Source organism: Gouania willdenowi, chromosome 8 (assembly GCF_900634775.1).
Source record: "Gouania willdenowi chromosome 8, fGouWil2.1, whole genome shotgun sequence".
Taxonomy (NCBI): domain Eukaryota; kingdom Metazoa; phylum Chordata; class Actinopteri; order Blenniiformes; family Gobiesocidae; genus Gouania; species Gouania willdenowi.
Window position 1 is genome coordinate 31,261,440 of NC_041051.1, and position 17,007 is coordinate 31,278,446.

The window sequence follows — 17,007 nt, forward strand, 5'->3', positions numbered from 1 at the left end:
ACATTAATATTGACCTAACATTAGCATTAGCCTAGCAATAACCTACGAACAGCATTAGCCTAACAATAACATTACCTAGCATTAGCATTAACTTAGGGTTAACATTAGCCTATCAATAGCATTAACCTTGTGTTATCACTAGCCTAGCGTTAACCTAACATTAGCATTAGCCTAGCAATAGCATTAACCTAGCATTAGCATTGACTAACATTAGCATTAACCTAGCAATAACTATAACCTAGCCTTAACAGTGACCTAGCAAATTGAAAAAGGTTGCAAATTGTTCATGTTTTTGTGAAACCTCCTGCATCCTCACAATAAAACTGGTCCTACGAGCGACGCAGGATAAACTGGTCTGATTTCTATTTTTGAACCATGTGAGCAACAGGCGTCAGAACTTGTTCTTCATTCCACTGCTTAGATGTTGTGGGTTTCTCATCTCTATGTTTCTAATTGAACACTGAAGTAATGGAAGTTTTAGGGACAAATACTCACTTTTTTCTTTAGTGGAAATCTCTCTGATTATGAACAATATTCATGCATTTTACTGAAGTTATGAGCCTTTGTGGAATCTAATGAATGTTTAAAAGAAGAACAAGACAATGACATAAACGGACACTTTTATACAGTAATTATTAAACAAACAACATTTTGTAAGGATTCACAATTCGGTTTCATATCCCTAATGCTATGCTATGCTATGCTATGCTATGCTATGCTATATGATCAATATATAAATGCAAATATATAGAATAAATAATTTAGTGAGTCAGGTCATCTTAGATCCATTAAATAAATCAAAATTACTATTACTAAATGTCAATGTGTGGTTGCTTTGTTTATTATATAATTATTAGTTTTTATTAGGGTTGGGGTCAATTACATTTTGTAGTAATAATTACATTTTCAATTACCCATGTTCAATTGCAATTAAATTCTGCTTAGTGACCAGTATTTTTTTTCCAATTGCAGTTCAATTACAATTATTTTTTTTTATCCTCAGAAAGTCGATTAGAATACGTTCTTAATTACTAAAGTTCAATTACAATTAATTACAATTACTGAGCCTAAAATGAATAATCTAGTGAATGTTAACCTTCCTCTTGTGTTAGCTTTCTGTTAGCATCTTTAATGATAACAGGTCCTAAATCAGCTGTAAATTTTAATATACTGTATATCATCTGTTTTATTTCCTATCTATTGATTACCTTGTTAGGCTTCCTAATCAATAAAACTATAGGTTTTCATTTTTTTGGTGTGGGCGTCTGAGCCTTTTTTACGTCGGTATATTCCTCAATTTAAATTTTCTGAAAATAGCAACATGTGGGATAGTTTGATATGAAACATATTTTAATAATTGTTAAGTACATATGTGTAGAACTGTACATATAGAACTGTAACATGGTTTTGTGTTAAATTATATTTATAGAATATTCATGGCAATTACATTTCCAAAGTCAATTATCTGAACTCAATTACAATTTAATGACAGCAACATATTTTTTAAATTACAATTAAAATTACACCATAATTGTAATTGATTATCAATTACGCACTTACAATTATAAATGACCCTAACCCTGGTTATTATAGTATCATTGTATTTATGGCTTATTTTGTGTCTAGTAATAATCACATCACATTTACTCAGTCGTCTAATAATACCGATGCTGTTTAATAGGCAAATATCTACAAAGATTTTACAGAAAAGTCTTCTCACTGTCATCATAACGGGTAAATATTGTGATAAAGTTTGAATATTTGATGGAGTCGTCAGGAAAGTTCTACTTGAACACTGCAGCTTTCATCTGATTTTTACTTTCTATTCCATGTCCAACTGTAACCGCTCTGTGTAGATGTGCCCAACTCTCCTGAGAATGTCAAATGTGCATCAGTTGGCGAGGACTCCGCCGTGATCACATGGGACGCTCCGGCGTACAGCGGCGGACTTCCCATCAAAGGTAGCTCTGGAAACACGCTATACGTTGGATTCCAACATCTGATGTTTCTCTGCCTCCCTCGAGGAAAAATAGGATAGAATATTCTTTATCATCCCTGAGGGGAAAAATGTCATGGATTCAGGAAGGAAGGAAGGAAAAGGTGGGAAGGAAGGGAGGGGAGGAAAAAGAAGGAAGTGTCTAAAAAGAAAATGAAGAAAAGGGAGGATGGGAGGAAAAGGAAGGCAGAAAGTGTGTAAAAGGAAGGAAGGAAGAAAAAAGGGAGGGAGGGAGGAAGCAAAGACAGAAGGAAGAGAGGAAAAGGAAGGGAGCAAGGGAGGAGGTGAATAACAGGAAACAAATGGAAGAGCGGGAAGGGAGCAAAAGGAAGGGATAGAGGAAAGAAAGAAGGATGGAAGTGTGTCAAAGGAAGGAAGGGAGGAAAAGGAAGGGAGCGAGGGAGGAAGGAAAAGGAAGACAGGGAGGGAGGAAGGAAAGAAGAAGGAACTGCGTGGAAGGAAGGAAGAAAAAGGGAAGAAGACAGAAAGGTAAAGGAATGGCGTGAGGAAGAGCATAAAAGAAAAAGGAAGGAAGGACTGGAGGAAAATGAATGAAAAGAAAGGGAAGAAGAAAGTTAGACAGAAAGGAAAAAAGGAGAAGAAATAAAAAGGAAGGAAGGGAGAAAAGAAGGGAGGAAGGAAGGAAGGAAAGAAGGAAGGAAGTGTGTAAAAGGAAGAAAGGAAAAGAGAAAAAGGAAGAAAAGGAGGCAGGGAAGAAGGAAGGGAGGGAGGGGCACTATATACATTTTATGATCATTAAAAGGAAGGAAGAAGGGAGTTCACCAAAGAAATCGAGACATTATCAAAACTAAAGCTTCTTCAATCCTGTGTTTATGAAATTGTTTTCCAACATTTTTTTAAAGCATTCCTCTCAGATGTGTGTGCGTGTGTGCGCGTCCTCCTCCAGGGTATCTTTTGGAGAGGAGGAAGGTGGGCACGCCCAGGTGGACCAAGCTGAACTTTGAACCGTACGAATCCACCTCCTACGAGGCCAAGAAGATGATTGAAGGCCAACAGTATGAGATGAGAGTGTTTGCAGTCAACAGCATTGGCGTCTCCCAGCCCAGCTCCGACTCGAAGCCCTTCATGCCCATTGGTGCGTTGCCATTGGTGGAGAACACAGCGCTTTGTTTAGCACAGGCTTCTCTTCTCTAATGGGCTCTGTGGTCTCTGTCAGCGCCCACCAGTGAACCCACTCGCCTGTCTGTGGATGAGGTGACAGACACCACCTGCACGCTCAAATGGCGTCCACCGGAGAAAATTGGAGCCGGCGGCATCGACGGCTACATCATCGAGTACTGCAAAGAAGGAAGTAAATACATGTCTTAAAGGGGCAGTATTATGAAAAACTCACTAATGGTTTTGCTACAGTGATATACATTCAGAGGGTTTCCTCCCTCCCTTGTTATTCTCTGGAGCAAAAGTGCACAATTTCTGGAGCAAAAAGAAAATTGTTTGTTTCACCCAAAAAGTCTGATTCACCAAGTCCAAATATGTCCATCATTCCTGGGTAGAGTCAGAATTTCACCTGCTAGCTCCAAAACACACAAAAGTGATCATTTTGGTCAAAAAGTGGTATCAGCGGAAGTCTGAATATGTTCTCAGTTTTTGGTTAGAGGTCCTGAAAGTGTTTCCCTCTATCAGGGGTAACCTCGGTCAATGGGAGTCTGCGTCTACAGACACGCCCACTCATGTATATGCGTGAAGGCCCAAAAACTGCCTGTTTTGGGGAGCGGTCATGAATGTGATGTTTCAGAAAAAATAAAATAAACCTCAAATATTATGTTGTTGGGGTTCTTCGAACGTTTGGAGATGGGTGAAAAATAGCTTAATACTGAACCTTTAAGATTGTGCTCCTCGTGACGCTTTGCTTTGTGACTGTAGCCACTGTGGTTGTTAGCGTGATGGGAATCTCCAGAGTTTTAAGGTTCAGTTCAAACCTAAAATAAAGTAGATGAATGACAGAATGGGGGTGAGATGTTTCTATCTGGGTTAGTTTGTTTAAAACCACAGGAGGAACGTTTTGGACGAGCTGGAGTCAAAGAGAGCAAATCTGATAATTAATCCTGAAATCAGGTCATGTGGGTTTTTTTTCTTAACTAAGTTTGACTTTATTCTTTCAGCTTAGTAGCTTAGCTGTCTACTACAGTATATACTATAAGTATGATTAGGATGATGAACGTTCCCACCAAAGTATACTTCTAAGTTTCCCAAGATGCATTTTACAACATCCACATGCCTGCAACAGCGGAGCTTACAAGGTTTGACACCACGGGGAGCGACTGTGTCATTTTGAAGTCCATCAAACGGACATGAAGTATAACAAAACAAGAGAACAACAAAAAAATTAGGATGGTCACTAACACAAATTCTCATCACCACGGACAGCGAGCGCTTTAACCATTTCAGCTCACAGCCTGTATCAGTAGCAATAAGGTTTAGTGAAACTGGCACAGCGGCCCACATGTTCACAAACACTATTTCAATATGAGTTACTATAGACCTACTCACCACTATTTGAAGGGCTACGCGCTCCGTTAACTCGTCCACGATGCTCTGTATGTTCATTTTCTTTGCTCTCATTCTCTATGGACAACATGTTAAGTCCACTCAGTCTCTCATGTCCCACTGTGCTCCTCAACTGGTTTTTAATACGTTTTAACTTGGAGAATGAGTGGGACACGTGACTGACGTGCACACGCGTACTGTGCAGAAACCATGTTGTTTACATATGTGATGTTTGAAAAATGTAAAAATGGCAATGAATGAACCGCTGTTAAGACTCGTAGTATGTAGAAAGCTTGTCACCTGAGGACGCAATCTCTTATTCAAGGAAACTCACTTAAGGTGGACGATTGTGGGACCCATGCAGCATTCCTGAAAACAAGTGGTGGCGTGCCGCCCTCCCAGCCCCCCCATGGCTCCGCCCCTGGCTCATTTGATCCATAAAACTCATGAAAACACATTTCATTCCGATATTTCAGAGATTTTTGGAGACCTTCCATTGTGCTACTGACTAAATTTCTGGTTAACTTCAAAACAAGAGCCCTATTTAAAAAAAAACTAATGGAAGTCTAGAAAAGATGCTTTTGTTTTGAAAAGGTGATGTTTTATTTTTAGCTTGAAGCCGGTCCCAGGACCATTTTACATTCCACTCGCAATGCATCATGGGATGGTTGAGTATGACCAGTGTTCCCACCATGCGTATTTAAAAAACGTGCCGATCTATTGTATATATCCAGGTAGTTCTCGCATACTCAATCTTTTCATATTATTTAATGTGAACGCACTACATACTCCTTTTGAAGTCAGACTTAGTATTAGTAGTATGTTAGATTGCGATTTTGAACACAGCCAATGTAATTTCAGTGTTTATGCTAAATATTGTCATTTTTCCTCGCTGCTATCATATTAGCATGCCATGTATTGCAAAAACTAGGCGCGTTCACACCGACTAGTACACAACTGGACTATGTGGCGGGTCAAAGAAGTGGACTATAGTCTGGATGCAGATGGGGCTTTCGCAAATTGTGAACACAAACCAAAGCAAATCAAGGTTTAAGAAGCTTTTTAAAGAGATCTGGACTTTCCTGGTGTGAACGCAGAGTTGATGCAAACTGTCATGTTTGAGGTGTAAAACTGATGTTTCACATGCTTGAACAGTCATATGGGTATGTTGGTAAAATGCCTCAGTGAATGCAGTGTTCAGAAGTTACATTTGCGTTAGTCCGAGTCATGAACTAGCTTTGTACGAACAAAAACAGTTATTAAGATTTATGTTTGGCTAAAGCTTGAATTGCTTACTGGCTTTTCTGCGTTTCTTTGGTATTTTGAGACTGTTTTGGTCCTTTAATCCTCCTTTTCTTCCTCTTATTGTTATCCTGCCTTCAGGTGACGTGTGGGTTCAGGTTAACAAGGATCTTGTGGACAAAACCCAGTTCAAAGTGAAGGATCTGACAATGGGAGATAAGCTGCTCTTCAGAGTGGTGGCCGTTAACGTTGCTGGTCTCAGCCCTCCCGCTAAGCTCAGCCAGCCCGTCACCATCAAAGAGATCATGGGTCAGAGACGACTTTAGGACAAACACATACAGAACATTGTTGTTGATGTGTGTTGTCTGTGAGAAGTAAGAGTTAATAACCCTTGTGTTTCTATCTACAGCTAACATAGAGCAACTCTTTTCAAACCAACATGACACACCACAACATCTACGTTACTCCTCACTCCTTCTCTTTCTCTCTATCCAGAGAGTCCAAAGATCCGGCTCCCTCGTGATCTTAGAACCAAACTCATCAGGATGGTCGGCGACAAGGTGAACCTGGTTATCCCCTTCCAGGTGAGTCCATCTTTAGTTCTAAAAACATTTATTTCCCCTCACGCTATTGTTCTATAAAGATCGAGGATTTTTAAAAAGGGTGCTTGTCTTCCAAGGGTAGTTTTCTCTGAACTTGACCCAGTTGGAAACTTCAGTTCCTGACACACTTTTACTAAGTTTCTTTAAAATATCAGTAAACACAGTTTTATTGTTAATACAAGCAGCAGTAAGACTTCTTACCTTATAACCTCAGGTCAGATAAGAAAGCTGTAAAATGTATAAGATGCCTCCCACCATTTCTGTTCTGATACTAAACACTTGGATTATTTTTTTAAAGGAAGAAATAATGTCAACGCAGGAACAATTTGTTAGTTATCGGAAAGTCTTTCCAGTTTCCAACTTGCGTAAACTAAAGTGCTCGTTCAACATCTTGTTTGATGTCTTCCATCTGTGATGCCTCAGAACCATCCAGAGGATTTTACATGAAGAAGGCAGTGGTGCTGCAGTTGTTCAACAGAAGCTGGATTTCTAATATCCTTGGAAATGCTCAAAAGTGTAAATAGTGCGATAGAAACTGGTAATGGAAACACCTGCATTTTGAAAAAAACACTCAAACATCGGCCACAGGCCATTTGGCCTCAATTTAGCCAAAAAAGCCCTAAAAACCTTGTTCCATGGACCAAAACTGCCCCCAATTTTTTTGTCAACAACTTCTTATTTTCTGGAGCGTCGTTCACGGGAGCTCCGCAGTGTGCGCTGCCACTTTTGCTTTTCATGTGTTTTCAAAGAATTTGAATATAAATGAGGAAATAAATTAATTGCATACAATAACACTAATGGAGTCACCAACATATGTCATAAAATATCATAGCTCTTTGAGTCTGTTGCTATTTTAGCTTTTTTTATGTGTAAATGTTTTTACAGAAGCTGATTCTAGTGTTGATATATTCAATTTAATTTGTGTTTGTAAAAAACCTCTTTACACTTTAAGTTGTGAATTGTTTTATTCATTTATTGTTTTTATTTATTGTCATTTTTTTTGTTACCGTCAGCAATAGAGAGAACCTGACTGCTATGGTCGCTCGTTTGTGTTACGATTATTTTTCTCTTGTTGTTCGTTGTTTCCTTTTCATTCCAACGTTTAAGGTTAATCGAGGTTCTCATTGGTCCTATTTTCAGGTTTTTATGCGAATTGGATTTAGGTAGTTGTCCATCCTGCATTTGGTCGGCACCAAAATGTCTTTTTTTTTGTTTGTTCTTGACTTTCCTTTTTAATGTCATCTATTCATTTGCTAATAAAGACTTCATTCTTGTGTGCGTTCTTCTCTATGTTATTGTTTGAAGGTTTTAGTGCCTTCTCGGACCTTTTATCACCTTTTTTTTAATCACGGTGCAAGTTTGCCGAACATCGTAGGTGTCTGAGTTTACTGCACACAGTAACAAAGCCCAGTCAGAGCCATTAATGAACTGAACATGAACAACATAAATAATCTACCTCATAATCCCTGTGTACCAAGACTAAAGCCATTTAATCATTTTATTCAAGAAACCATCTGTCAATAATGTTTCAGGGAACAATGTCCTACATTTGTAGGAAGGATGTCATTGAATTATGTAGAAGTCGAGCTAAATCCTAATGGCTATGTAGGCTATTTTTAACATCATATGATGATCACATATTCTTTTATCACAGCACGGGCAACAAAAATGTGATCATCTTTTCCAAGAGCCACATTATCAACATTTAAAATAATGAAATTTGTAGATTATTGTTGATCTTTTGCCATTTTGTGAGTTTTTCTCTCATTCTGTATTTTTGATGTCATTTTGTGTATTTATTTTTAATTTTTTTTTTGCATGTTCTTGATATCATTTCGCCGTTTTTTCTCTCATTTTGTGTTTTTGGTTCTATTTCATTTTTTCCCTCTCATTTTGTGTGTTTTTGTTGTAATTTTACAAGTTTTTCCCTTTTTTTTTTTTTTTTTTTGCATTTTTGTTGTTTTGTGTATATTTTTGGTCTAATTTTGTATTTTGTTCTGTCATTATTATGAGTCATCCTGTGTATATTTGTTGTTTTGTGTGTTTTGAGTCACGTTGTGCATTAATGTTGTTCCTTTGTGTATTTTTGTATGGTTTTTTTGAGTCAGTGTGTATTTTTTCTGTTGTTTTGTGTATTTTATTTGTTTGAAACGAGACCAAAGGCTTCCAGTTTCTCCTAGACATTACTTAACACTTTTTTAAAATCTGTTTTCAAGAATAGTTGGCAACACTGAACTTTAACCAAACTCAAAGTCTCCTTCTACAACTGCAAGTGTCTCGTTTCAAGCCTCTGCTACACAACTGCAAGTATGGGTAGAAATTGAGCCACTGACCTTTTAATTGGATCTCAACCGCCGCTGCGGGCACAGTGGAATAAAAATGATGATGAAATCAGCCTCAGTAACGCCTGAAGACTGAAAGCTTGACCAGAACAAAATATGTTTGAAAGGATTCGAGCGCTCATACGAGAATAGCAGCAGTGTTTAAGTTTTCGATTTTTCAGCTCCTCTAAATTCTCAAATGCAATGAATTTATCATAGATGTGGAAGCTGGAGATATTTTTGTGCTCATTATTTATGACTTTTAGTATTTTTAAATAGCAAATTGCCCCCAAGCTGCGCAATTTCTTACAAATAGTCATATAGAAATATATACGATACTACGTGAATGTTATTGCTTTATGTTTAAAGATGTTCAGAGTGAATAGCAAACATTGTTTACTCTTTGAAAAGTGAATTAGGGCACAATGTGCTTCTAATCTGGGATATGGGCAACAGGCAGAGTTTGTGCAGCCCCTAAAAATAAATGTGCAAAAAAACAGACAAGCAACAATAAATACACACCATACGAAAGATAAATATGCTGAATGATACAAACAACACTCTAACAAGAACAAAAATACACAAAACGGCAAGAAAAATGGACAAAATGAGAGAAAATTTGACAAAATAACATCCACAACACACAAAACTACAACTAAAAATGCATGAAATAAAACAAAAATACACAAAATAACACATACAACACACAAAACTACAACAAAAACAGACACAATAAGAGTCTGATCTCAAGTGGGCCACATTTACACTTCTACGTATACATAAAATACAAAATATGTAAGAAACTAACAATATCCAAGCAGTAAGAGACATACTTTATATCAGTCCCAACAGGATCTTCACTTTAAATTTCCTTGATTTTATAACCAATTTCTATTTAATTAAGGGAAATATTATGGAATAATTTGAGGAAAATTGGAGGATTTTGTAAGAAGCTGTTTAACATTAAAAATGACTGTAATCGTGCAAATATTGACTTTCATTTACACAGTGATTCATGTTTTCTCTGTCATTTTTACTTCCTCCTGTGGGCTGAATTGGACCACAAGTAGCGATTTGTGGTTCAGAAAACTCATGAACTGAGGTTGTGCATGATTCCAATGTTTCCTGCAGGGAAAGCCGAGGCCCGTGGTGACCTGGTACAAAGATGGCGTTCCCTTGGATGATAAAACGGTGGGAACTCGCTCCAGCGAAATCGACACCATCCTCTTCATCCGCTCGGCTGAGAAGGTGCACTCTGGGAAATACACCATGTCTGTCCAGATCCAGGACATGACGGACAGCGCGGACATCTTCATCCAGGTCGTAGGTCAGTCCCTCACAAAGCCTAATCAATGTCCTAAAAAATGTCGGCTTTTGAGTCGCCAGAAGTTCTTGATATCAAAAAATGGGGTCACGACCCAAAAAAAGGTTAGGAACCACTGCACTAAATACTGTTTCTTTCCACTTATTTTAGCCTGTTTGCTCATATTTTCTCTCTTTCTTTCATTTTGTGTTGTTTTGTTGTCATTTCGTGTAGTTTCTCTCACATTTTTTGTGTTTTTCTTCTAATTTTCTGTATTGTATTGTTTCTTTCTCAATATATCATTTAGCCTGTTTTACTCTAATTTTGTGTGTTTTTAGTGTGTAGTGTTTGTGCTCTTGGTATCATTGAGCCTATTTTACTCTCACTTTGTGTGTTTTTGGTTTAATTTAGGGTTTTTTCCTCTCATTTTGTGTTGTTTTGTTGTCATTTTGTGTGTTATTTCTCTAGTTTTGTGTGTTTTTTTCCACTTATTCACAAAATAGTTGTTTTTAGATGGTTTTCTAAGTAATATATTGTAGTCAGTCACAGGGGGTACTTGGATTCAGGAATAAGAAATCATGAAATTTCTCGAACCACTCTTCTATATTAGTGCATCACGAGCAGTGGAGGCTCTGTGAGGTAAATGAATAATATCTAATTTAGAGGACGATGACAGCTCCAATCTGTGAGATGTCAGGGACTATTTCTTTCATTTTTGACGATAATTCCTCATTTCTTGTGATTTTTAAAGTAGGAGATCTTCAAAACGCTCATTTCCCCTCATCTATATTCCACAGATGAGATGGGTTTACAGCTCCTTCCTCTGCCTGGGCCACAGTTAATGCTGGGTTATTCATCTGAGATTACGTGTGTGTGGACTAGGATTAGGCTTGGGTTTTAGGGGCTGCTCTGTCACCTCCCTGCCCTGTTAATGAGCAGCTCTGATGGTGAGGATTAGGATGTAGTACTGAACTCCACCAGAGCCAGATTAATGACACACACACCACTGAGTGCTACAGTGTGTTTTTCTTGTTGTTAGTGTGCTCTTGATGTCATTTAGCTTGTTTTCTTTTAATTTTGTATCTTTTCTTCTCATTTTGTGTGCTTTTGTTTCGATTTAGGTTGGTTTTTTTCCTCATTTCTTGTTTTGTTGTCATTATTTTGTGTGGTTTCTCTCGTTTTGTGTGTTTTTCTTGTCATTTTCTGTATTTTTCTCATTGTTTTTTGTTCTCAATATATTAATTAGCCTGTTTTCCTCTCATTGTGTGTCGTTTTCTCTAATTTTGTGTGTATAGTTGTTGTTTGTGTTCTTGGTAGCCTATTTCCCTCTCATTTTGTGTATTTTTGGTTTGATTTAGTTTTTTTTTTTTTCTCATTTCATGTTATTTTGTTGTCATGTTGAGTGGGTTCTTTCTTGTTTTGTGTTTTTTTGTTGTCATTTTCTGTATTTTGTTGTTTCTTTCTATCATTTAGCATATTTCTCTCCCATTTGGTGTGTTTTTGTTGTCGCTTGTGTTCTTGGTATCATTGTGCCTATTTTCCTACCATTTTGTGTGCATTTGCTGTCATTCTGTGTTTCTGTGTTCTTGCTATCATTTAGCATATTTTTATCTCTAATGATGTGTTTTTGTAGATCTGTCTTTCTTTGTTTTAGTGTTGATCAGTTTATTTTGCTTCTTTTTTTGTGTACTTTTGTCATAATCTTGTGTATTTTTCCGCCACTTTTTTTTGTCTCACATCATATGAAAATTCATTCCAACTGAGCCAGTTGCACACTTTTAAAACAAAAACATTTGTTTGTTTTGTGAATCCCTCCAGAGAAGCCTGGTCCTCCCATCAACGTGCACGTCACAGACATCTGGGGCTTCAACGCTGCGCTGGAGTGGAAACCACCAAAATATGACGGGAACTCTGAGATCATCGGCTACACCATCCAGAAGTCTGTGAAGAAGACGAAGGTAGGCGTGAAGAAGCATGTGGCAGATAATAAACTCTCATAGCAATAGAGTTCACTTGATCCATTTAGGAGGAATTTTCTAATTCTTCACAGTTTTTCTTCATAAAAAAGTCCATGTAATCGATGAACTGGTGTTCTGTTCAGGGTGTCCAGTTAGAAATACATGCCAACCTCAGACAGTGAGTAAGAGGTCAAATTCACAAGAAATGACTCTGATCCACACACAGAAACAGGAAATAACCTTTACATATTAACAGTTACAGAGCTGACTAAGACGTAATTCTTCAAAATCAATGCACATGAACTAAAGTGAAGGGTTCAAACTCACAACCTCCTGTGTAAGCGCCTACAGCACCGAGCGGCCCCAGGTCGTCAACATTGTATCTGTAGAAAAAACGGTTTTCAGTCATTGGTCCTCATTTATCAACCGTTCGTACGTTCAGATCTGAGCCAAGTTCCACCAAATTCATGCAAGCTTCTGTATTTATCAATTGTGACGTGATCGTACGCTACGATCAGATCTCACGTCAGGTCTGAGCCCGTGTACGATAAACTGAGTAGATTTGTGGTTCAGCAGCAAAATCTGACTGAGACTGAGTTTGGTGAATAAAGTTACACATTGATGCAGAACCAATGGAGCTTCTTCCATATTTAATTCACACTGCTTTAATCTGAACAGGTTTGGGTTTAGAACAGAGAACATTTTTGCATTGAGAAGCAGAAACCTCATCATGTTTTCCAGCCTCGGCGGCTGTTACAGAGATTTGTCACAGATCTGTAAAGCCTCGCTCCTCCGTCACGGCGGTAACGTGGCGGTAATGGAGGGAAGCCTCTCAGAGATTCTTCCTCTGTGCACACGTGGATCTGGACCTCAGCTGTGAATCCTCTTTGAAGCTCTTTGTCTCCCGTCTGTTCGTCTCACATCAGGAGTGGTTCACGGTGTACGAGCACAACCGCAGACCCAGCTGCACAGTGTCCGACCTGGTCATGGGGAACGAGTACTCCTTCAGAGTGTTCAGTCAGAACATCTGCGGCCTCAGCGATGATGCCGGCATCAGTAAGAACACTGCCATTATCAGCAAAACAGGTAAAACATCTGCTCACACACGCTGAGCTTTTTATATTCTTATTCAATGAAAGTCAGCAGGATGAATTAATATATATAAAGGAGTCAAATCAAGTTACTTGTACTTGTGTATTTCGTTCAAAAGTTGTTCTCAGAGTTATTAAAAAACCTCTTTAGCTCCACCGGGGGGGCAGCTCCAGCCTCCGAGACTCTCACAGGTCTAAAAGTTTTAAGAATAAATAAAATCACACATTCTATACGTCTCCACAATCCTCAGAAACCCAGCTATAACTGTAGCCAACCCACATGCAGAACAAAAGACCGGTCAGGTGTCTCAACAACAGAGGCATAGAACAAGGCCCACTCAGACTCGATGTCCCCTGCCTCCCCCGAGACATGGTTGAAGTTTTCCCGGAGGTGGGAGTTGAAGCTCCCACCTCCACCTTCCCTACTGAGAATTGGCTTTATATTTGATGTAAATCTCTCGGTTTGTTTGGGGCGAACTATAGATTTCTGTATTTAAAACATGATTTATTGTCACTCAGTATCATACATTTCCAAAATTTCACATCATCTGTAACCACGAAGGGTCCTACTTCAATCTGAACAAAAATGAGCCATGAAGGTCATGTAGAAGCAAAACATTATTTGTTAAGGGTATGTGATTTTCAGAGAAAAGTGGCTGGGGATTAACAGGTTAACTACTGATGCCAAAGTGACATTTCTGGTGTTTTCACAGACTGAAAGTTGTGCCAGAACAATGGCAGATTTCCACTGAAACACCCAAATCATGGAAAACACCACAAACAAACCCGAACAAAAAGGGTGTCAAGCACATCACTTTCCTCCTTGTATGACAGAGCAACACACGATGTCACAAGAATGAAGAAGATATAACAGAAATTGAACATCCGAGGCTCTATTTCCTGACCTACAGCAAATCACTTTCCTCCACTGCATCATTTATTCAATGAACTTTACAGACGACTGATTGTTCCTCAAGAAATCCCCAAGAAACACATTGTTTTCTTTAAAGTCATTAAAGAATGAAAAGGTTCAGAATATTTTATTCATACAGTTAAAACCACATTTGTTTTTCATGTCAAAGTGGTTCAAAGCAGGAAGATTTAGCCTCACATCCTGCTTCTTCGGCCATGAGTCGGTTTCGTTATTACAACTTGTGATGACCTGCAGGCCACAAGCCTCAGGCCGTCTGATAGTGATGTGTGGAGTGACACAATAACAGCAAATGCAAAACAAAATGACACTGAAAATATAGAAAACAACTTAAAAAAAAAAAGTACAAAACCACAACAAAAATGCACCAAAGGACAGAAAAGTGCAATAAATTACTCCAGACATCCAAAACAACACCAGTAACATAGAAAACAACTCAAAAAACACACTTAATGACAACAAAACTTGCACAAAAGTGATAGAAAATGACTCCAGACATACAAGTTCACCACCAAAATTACAAAAAACAACAAAAATGCACATTACAAAAAATGACTCCAGACATACAAAACTATAACAAAAATGCAAAATAAAAAATGCACAAAATGAAACAAAACCTCAAAATGATAGAAAATGACTCCAGACATCCAAAATGACAACAAAAATACACAAAAGGAATTTTGAACAAAAAAACTTCAGAAACACACAACACAAAAAAATGCCTTATGCTAACAGCTAATGATCTGGTCTTTTATTCTGGTCTACGCTAGCAGAAGCCAGTCACCAGTTACAATGGTCACCACTCAAACCATAACACCAGCTGTGGTCTCAAACTGCTTATCTGTGTTTATTAGTCCTTCCTATTTCACCGCTTGTGTGTTTGTAAACTAAAAATTCAAACTTCTACTTATTTTTTTTCCTGGTTTATTTTTTAACAAAGCTATCAATGATAGCTAGCTCGCTAACAGTTTGCAAACGTTCTTGCTTTTCTAGGTTTGAACTATAACCCTTCACCCTTCAAGGAAAAGGACCTGAGCCATTCCCCCAAATTCACAGCACCTCTGGTGGACCGGAGTGTAATTGCAGGCTACGCCACAGCCATCAGCTGCTCCGTTCGAGGCTACCCCAAGGTGATTAAAACCAAATCAAAACAACAAATAAATGCTGTGGTTATTTTGTTTTACAGTAACTTAAAATCAAAACACAAATACAGAAAAATCAAAAACCCATCAAGCAGCTATTTTTTGTTTTGAAATGAAATCATTTTCAGATATTTGTATATTTAAGATAAACTAGGACGAGAGCTTCATGTTTTAATCTCACCACACAGAGGGGACCCACAGATTTTCATTTTTATAATTAATTTATTTTGGTTTTGTTTCTAATGTCAGCTGGTTTTTTTTCTTCTTTTTTTCTTTATCTAAAAGTACCAGAAATAAATGTGCCAATGATATTACTCTGAAAATGTAGGGTAACTTCAAAATAAGATTTTTGGGAGTTTTATTTAAAATATAAATAAATAAATAAATAAATAAATAAATAAATAAATAAATAAATAAATAACTAAATAAATAAAGAAAAAAAAAAAAAAGAAAAAAAAAGATACATTTTATTTTCTATAAACTCCTGCTGTGACTTTGATCCTCTGAAGCAAGGATTTTATTTTTATGTCTGAAGCAAAAAACAAGAAGGTAGAGCTGAAGACTTTGAAAAAAAAGAAAACAGCTCCCAGCGAATGAGGAGAGCTTAGATGAGAGCTGCCATGTTGACCTAATTTCACCTCCTTTCCTTCCTGCATCGCTACCCACATCCCAACCCATTTCTGTTCCGTTCTGTAGCCAAAGATCGTTTGGATGAAAAACAACATGATCATCGGTGAAGATCCAAAGTTCCTGATGCAGAACAACCAGGGCGTTTTGACTCTCAACATCCGTAAACCCAGCCTGTTCGACGGAGGCAGATATTCCTGCAGGGCCGTCAACAACCTGGGCCAAGACGAGGTGGAGTGCAAGCTGGAGGTCCGAGGTACTGAACACACACACACACCACACACACACACACACACACACACACACACACACACACACACACACACACACACACACACACACACACACACACCACACACACACACACACACACCACACACACACACACACACACACACACACACACACACGGATTATGTGGTTTATTTCAGCCAATCAGTATCTATGTAACCTTGTGACCATTATGAATTTCTTTGTAATTCACTATGAAACTTTCACTGATACCTAGTGACTGGGCGTTTACGTGCTATGCATTTGTTAGATTAATAGCTTTATTGATCCCAGCTCACATCAGATAAAGTGCTGTAAAAAAAGACATGACAGAAAGGCAACACACAGAAAAACCTAAAAGACACCCCAAAAATAGTGCAATGAAGACAAAATAAGCAATACAGCAACAGAAGCTATGTATAAATGAAATAAATAATAAAGGATACAGATCAGTGGCGGCTGCTGGTCTTTCATGCAGGGGAAGCTCATTTTCTGCCTACTTCAGAAAATGTATCTGTTTATTTAAAATGTGAATTCTAGTAGAATTCACATTTTGTTGTCAACAACTATTTGTAGATTATCGCACACGCGTAGCTGCTGCGCGCTGGAGTGTGAGTGTTTGGTCAAAAGTCTCACAACACAAGCAGTAACAGTCTCCACAAACACCAAAAACAGACACTAGGTTTGTCAGAAGTTAATTCGCTATGAGAGGATCAGCAAAGTCTCCGTGTCAACACAGAGCAACGGACTGAAATATTTGAAAAACCCGCCTGTGTGCTTACAACGTCATACTCTCTGATTGGCTCATTTCGCTGTCAATCAAAATTGAATTAGCCTGAGACAGATCATCCAATCATCATCCATTATTCCAGCGTCCGGAACAGACAGATCCAGCCCACTGCTCCATAGACCTCCTGTGAAGCCCAGCGTCCGATGGGCGGGACTAAGTGCGTCATAACCGAGCATTTATCCAATGAGCGTCTAGTTTGACTGCAGTGGATCAACCCCTAAACCCT

At 38.2% G+C, this 17,007-nt stretch overlaps 1 protein-coding gene across 1 annotated transcript in view; it reads left to right on the forward strand.

Annotated features, from left to right (window-relative positions):
- mybpc2a (myosin binding protein Ca) overlaps nt 1-17,007 on the forward strand; it is a 78,698-nt gene that overhangs the window by 57,758 nt on the left and 3,933 nt on the right. The window contains exons 21-30 of the mRNA XM_028456160.1: nt 1,857-1,961; nt 2,904-3,092; nt 3,174-3,308; nt 5,888-6,055; nt 6,242-6,330; nt 9,801-9,996; nt 11,791-11,930; nt 12,857-13,016; nt 14,946-15,082; nt 15,791-15,977. Coding sequence (XP_028311961.1) covers nt 1,857-1,961; nt 2,904-3,092; nt 3,174-3,308; nt 5,888-6,055; nt 6,242-6,330; nt 9,801-9,996; nt 11,791-11,930; nt 12,857-13,016; nt 14,946-15,082; nt 15,791-15,977 — 1,506 coding nt within the window. The remainder of the gene's footprint in view (nt 1-1,856; nt 1,962-2,903; nt 3,093-3,173; nt 3,309-5,887; nt 6,056-6,241; nt 6,331-9,800; nt 9,997-11,790; nt 11,931-12,856; nt 13,017-14,945; nt 15,083-15,790; nt 15,978-17,007) is intronic.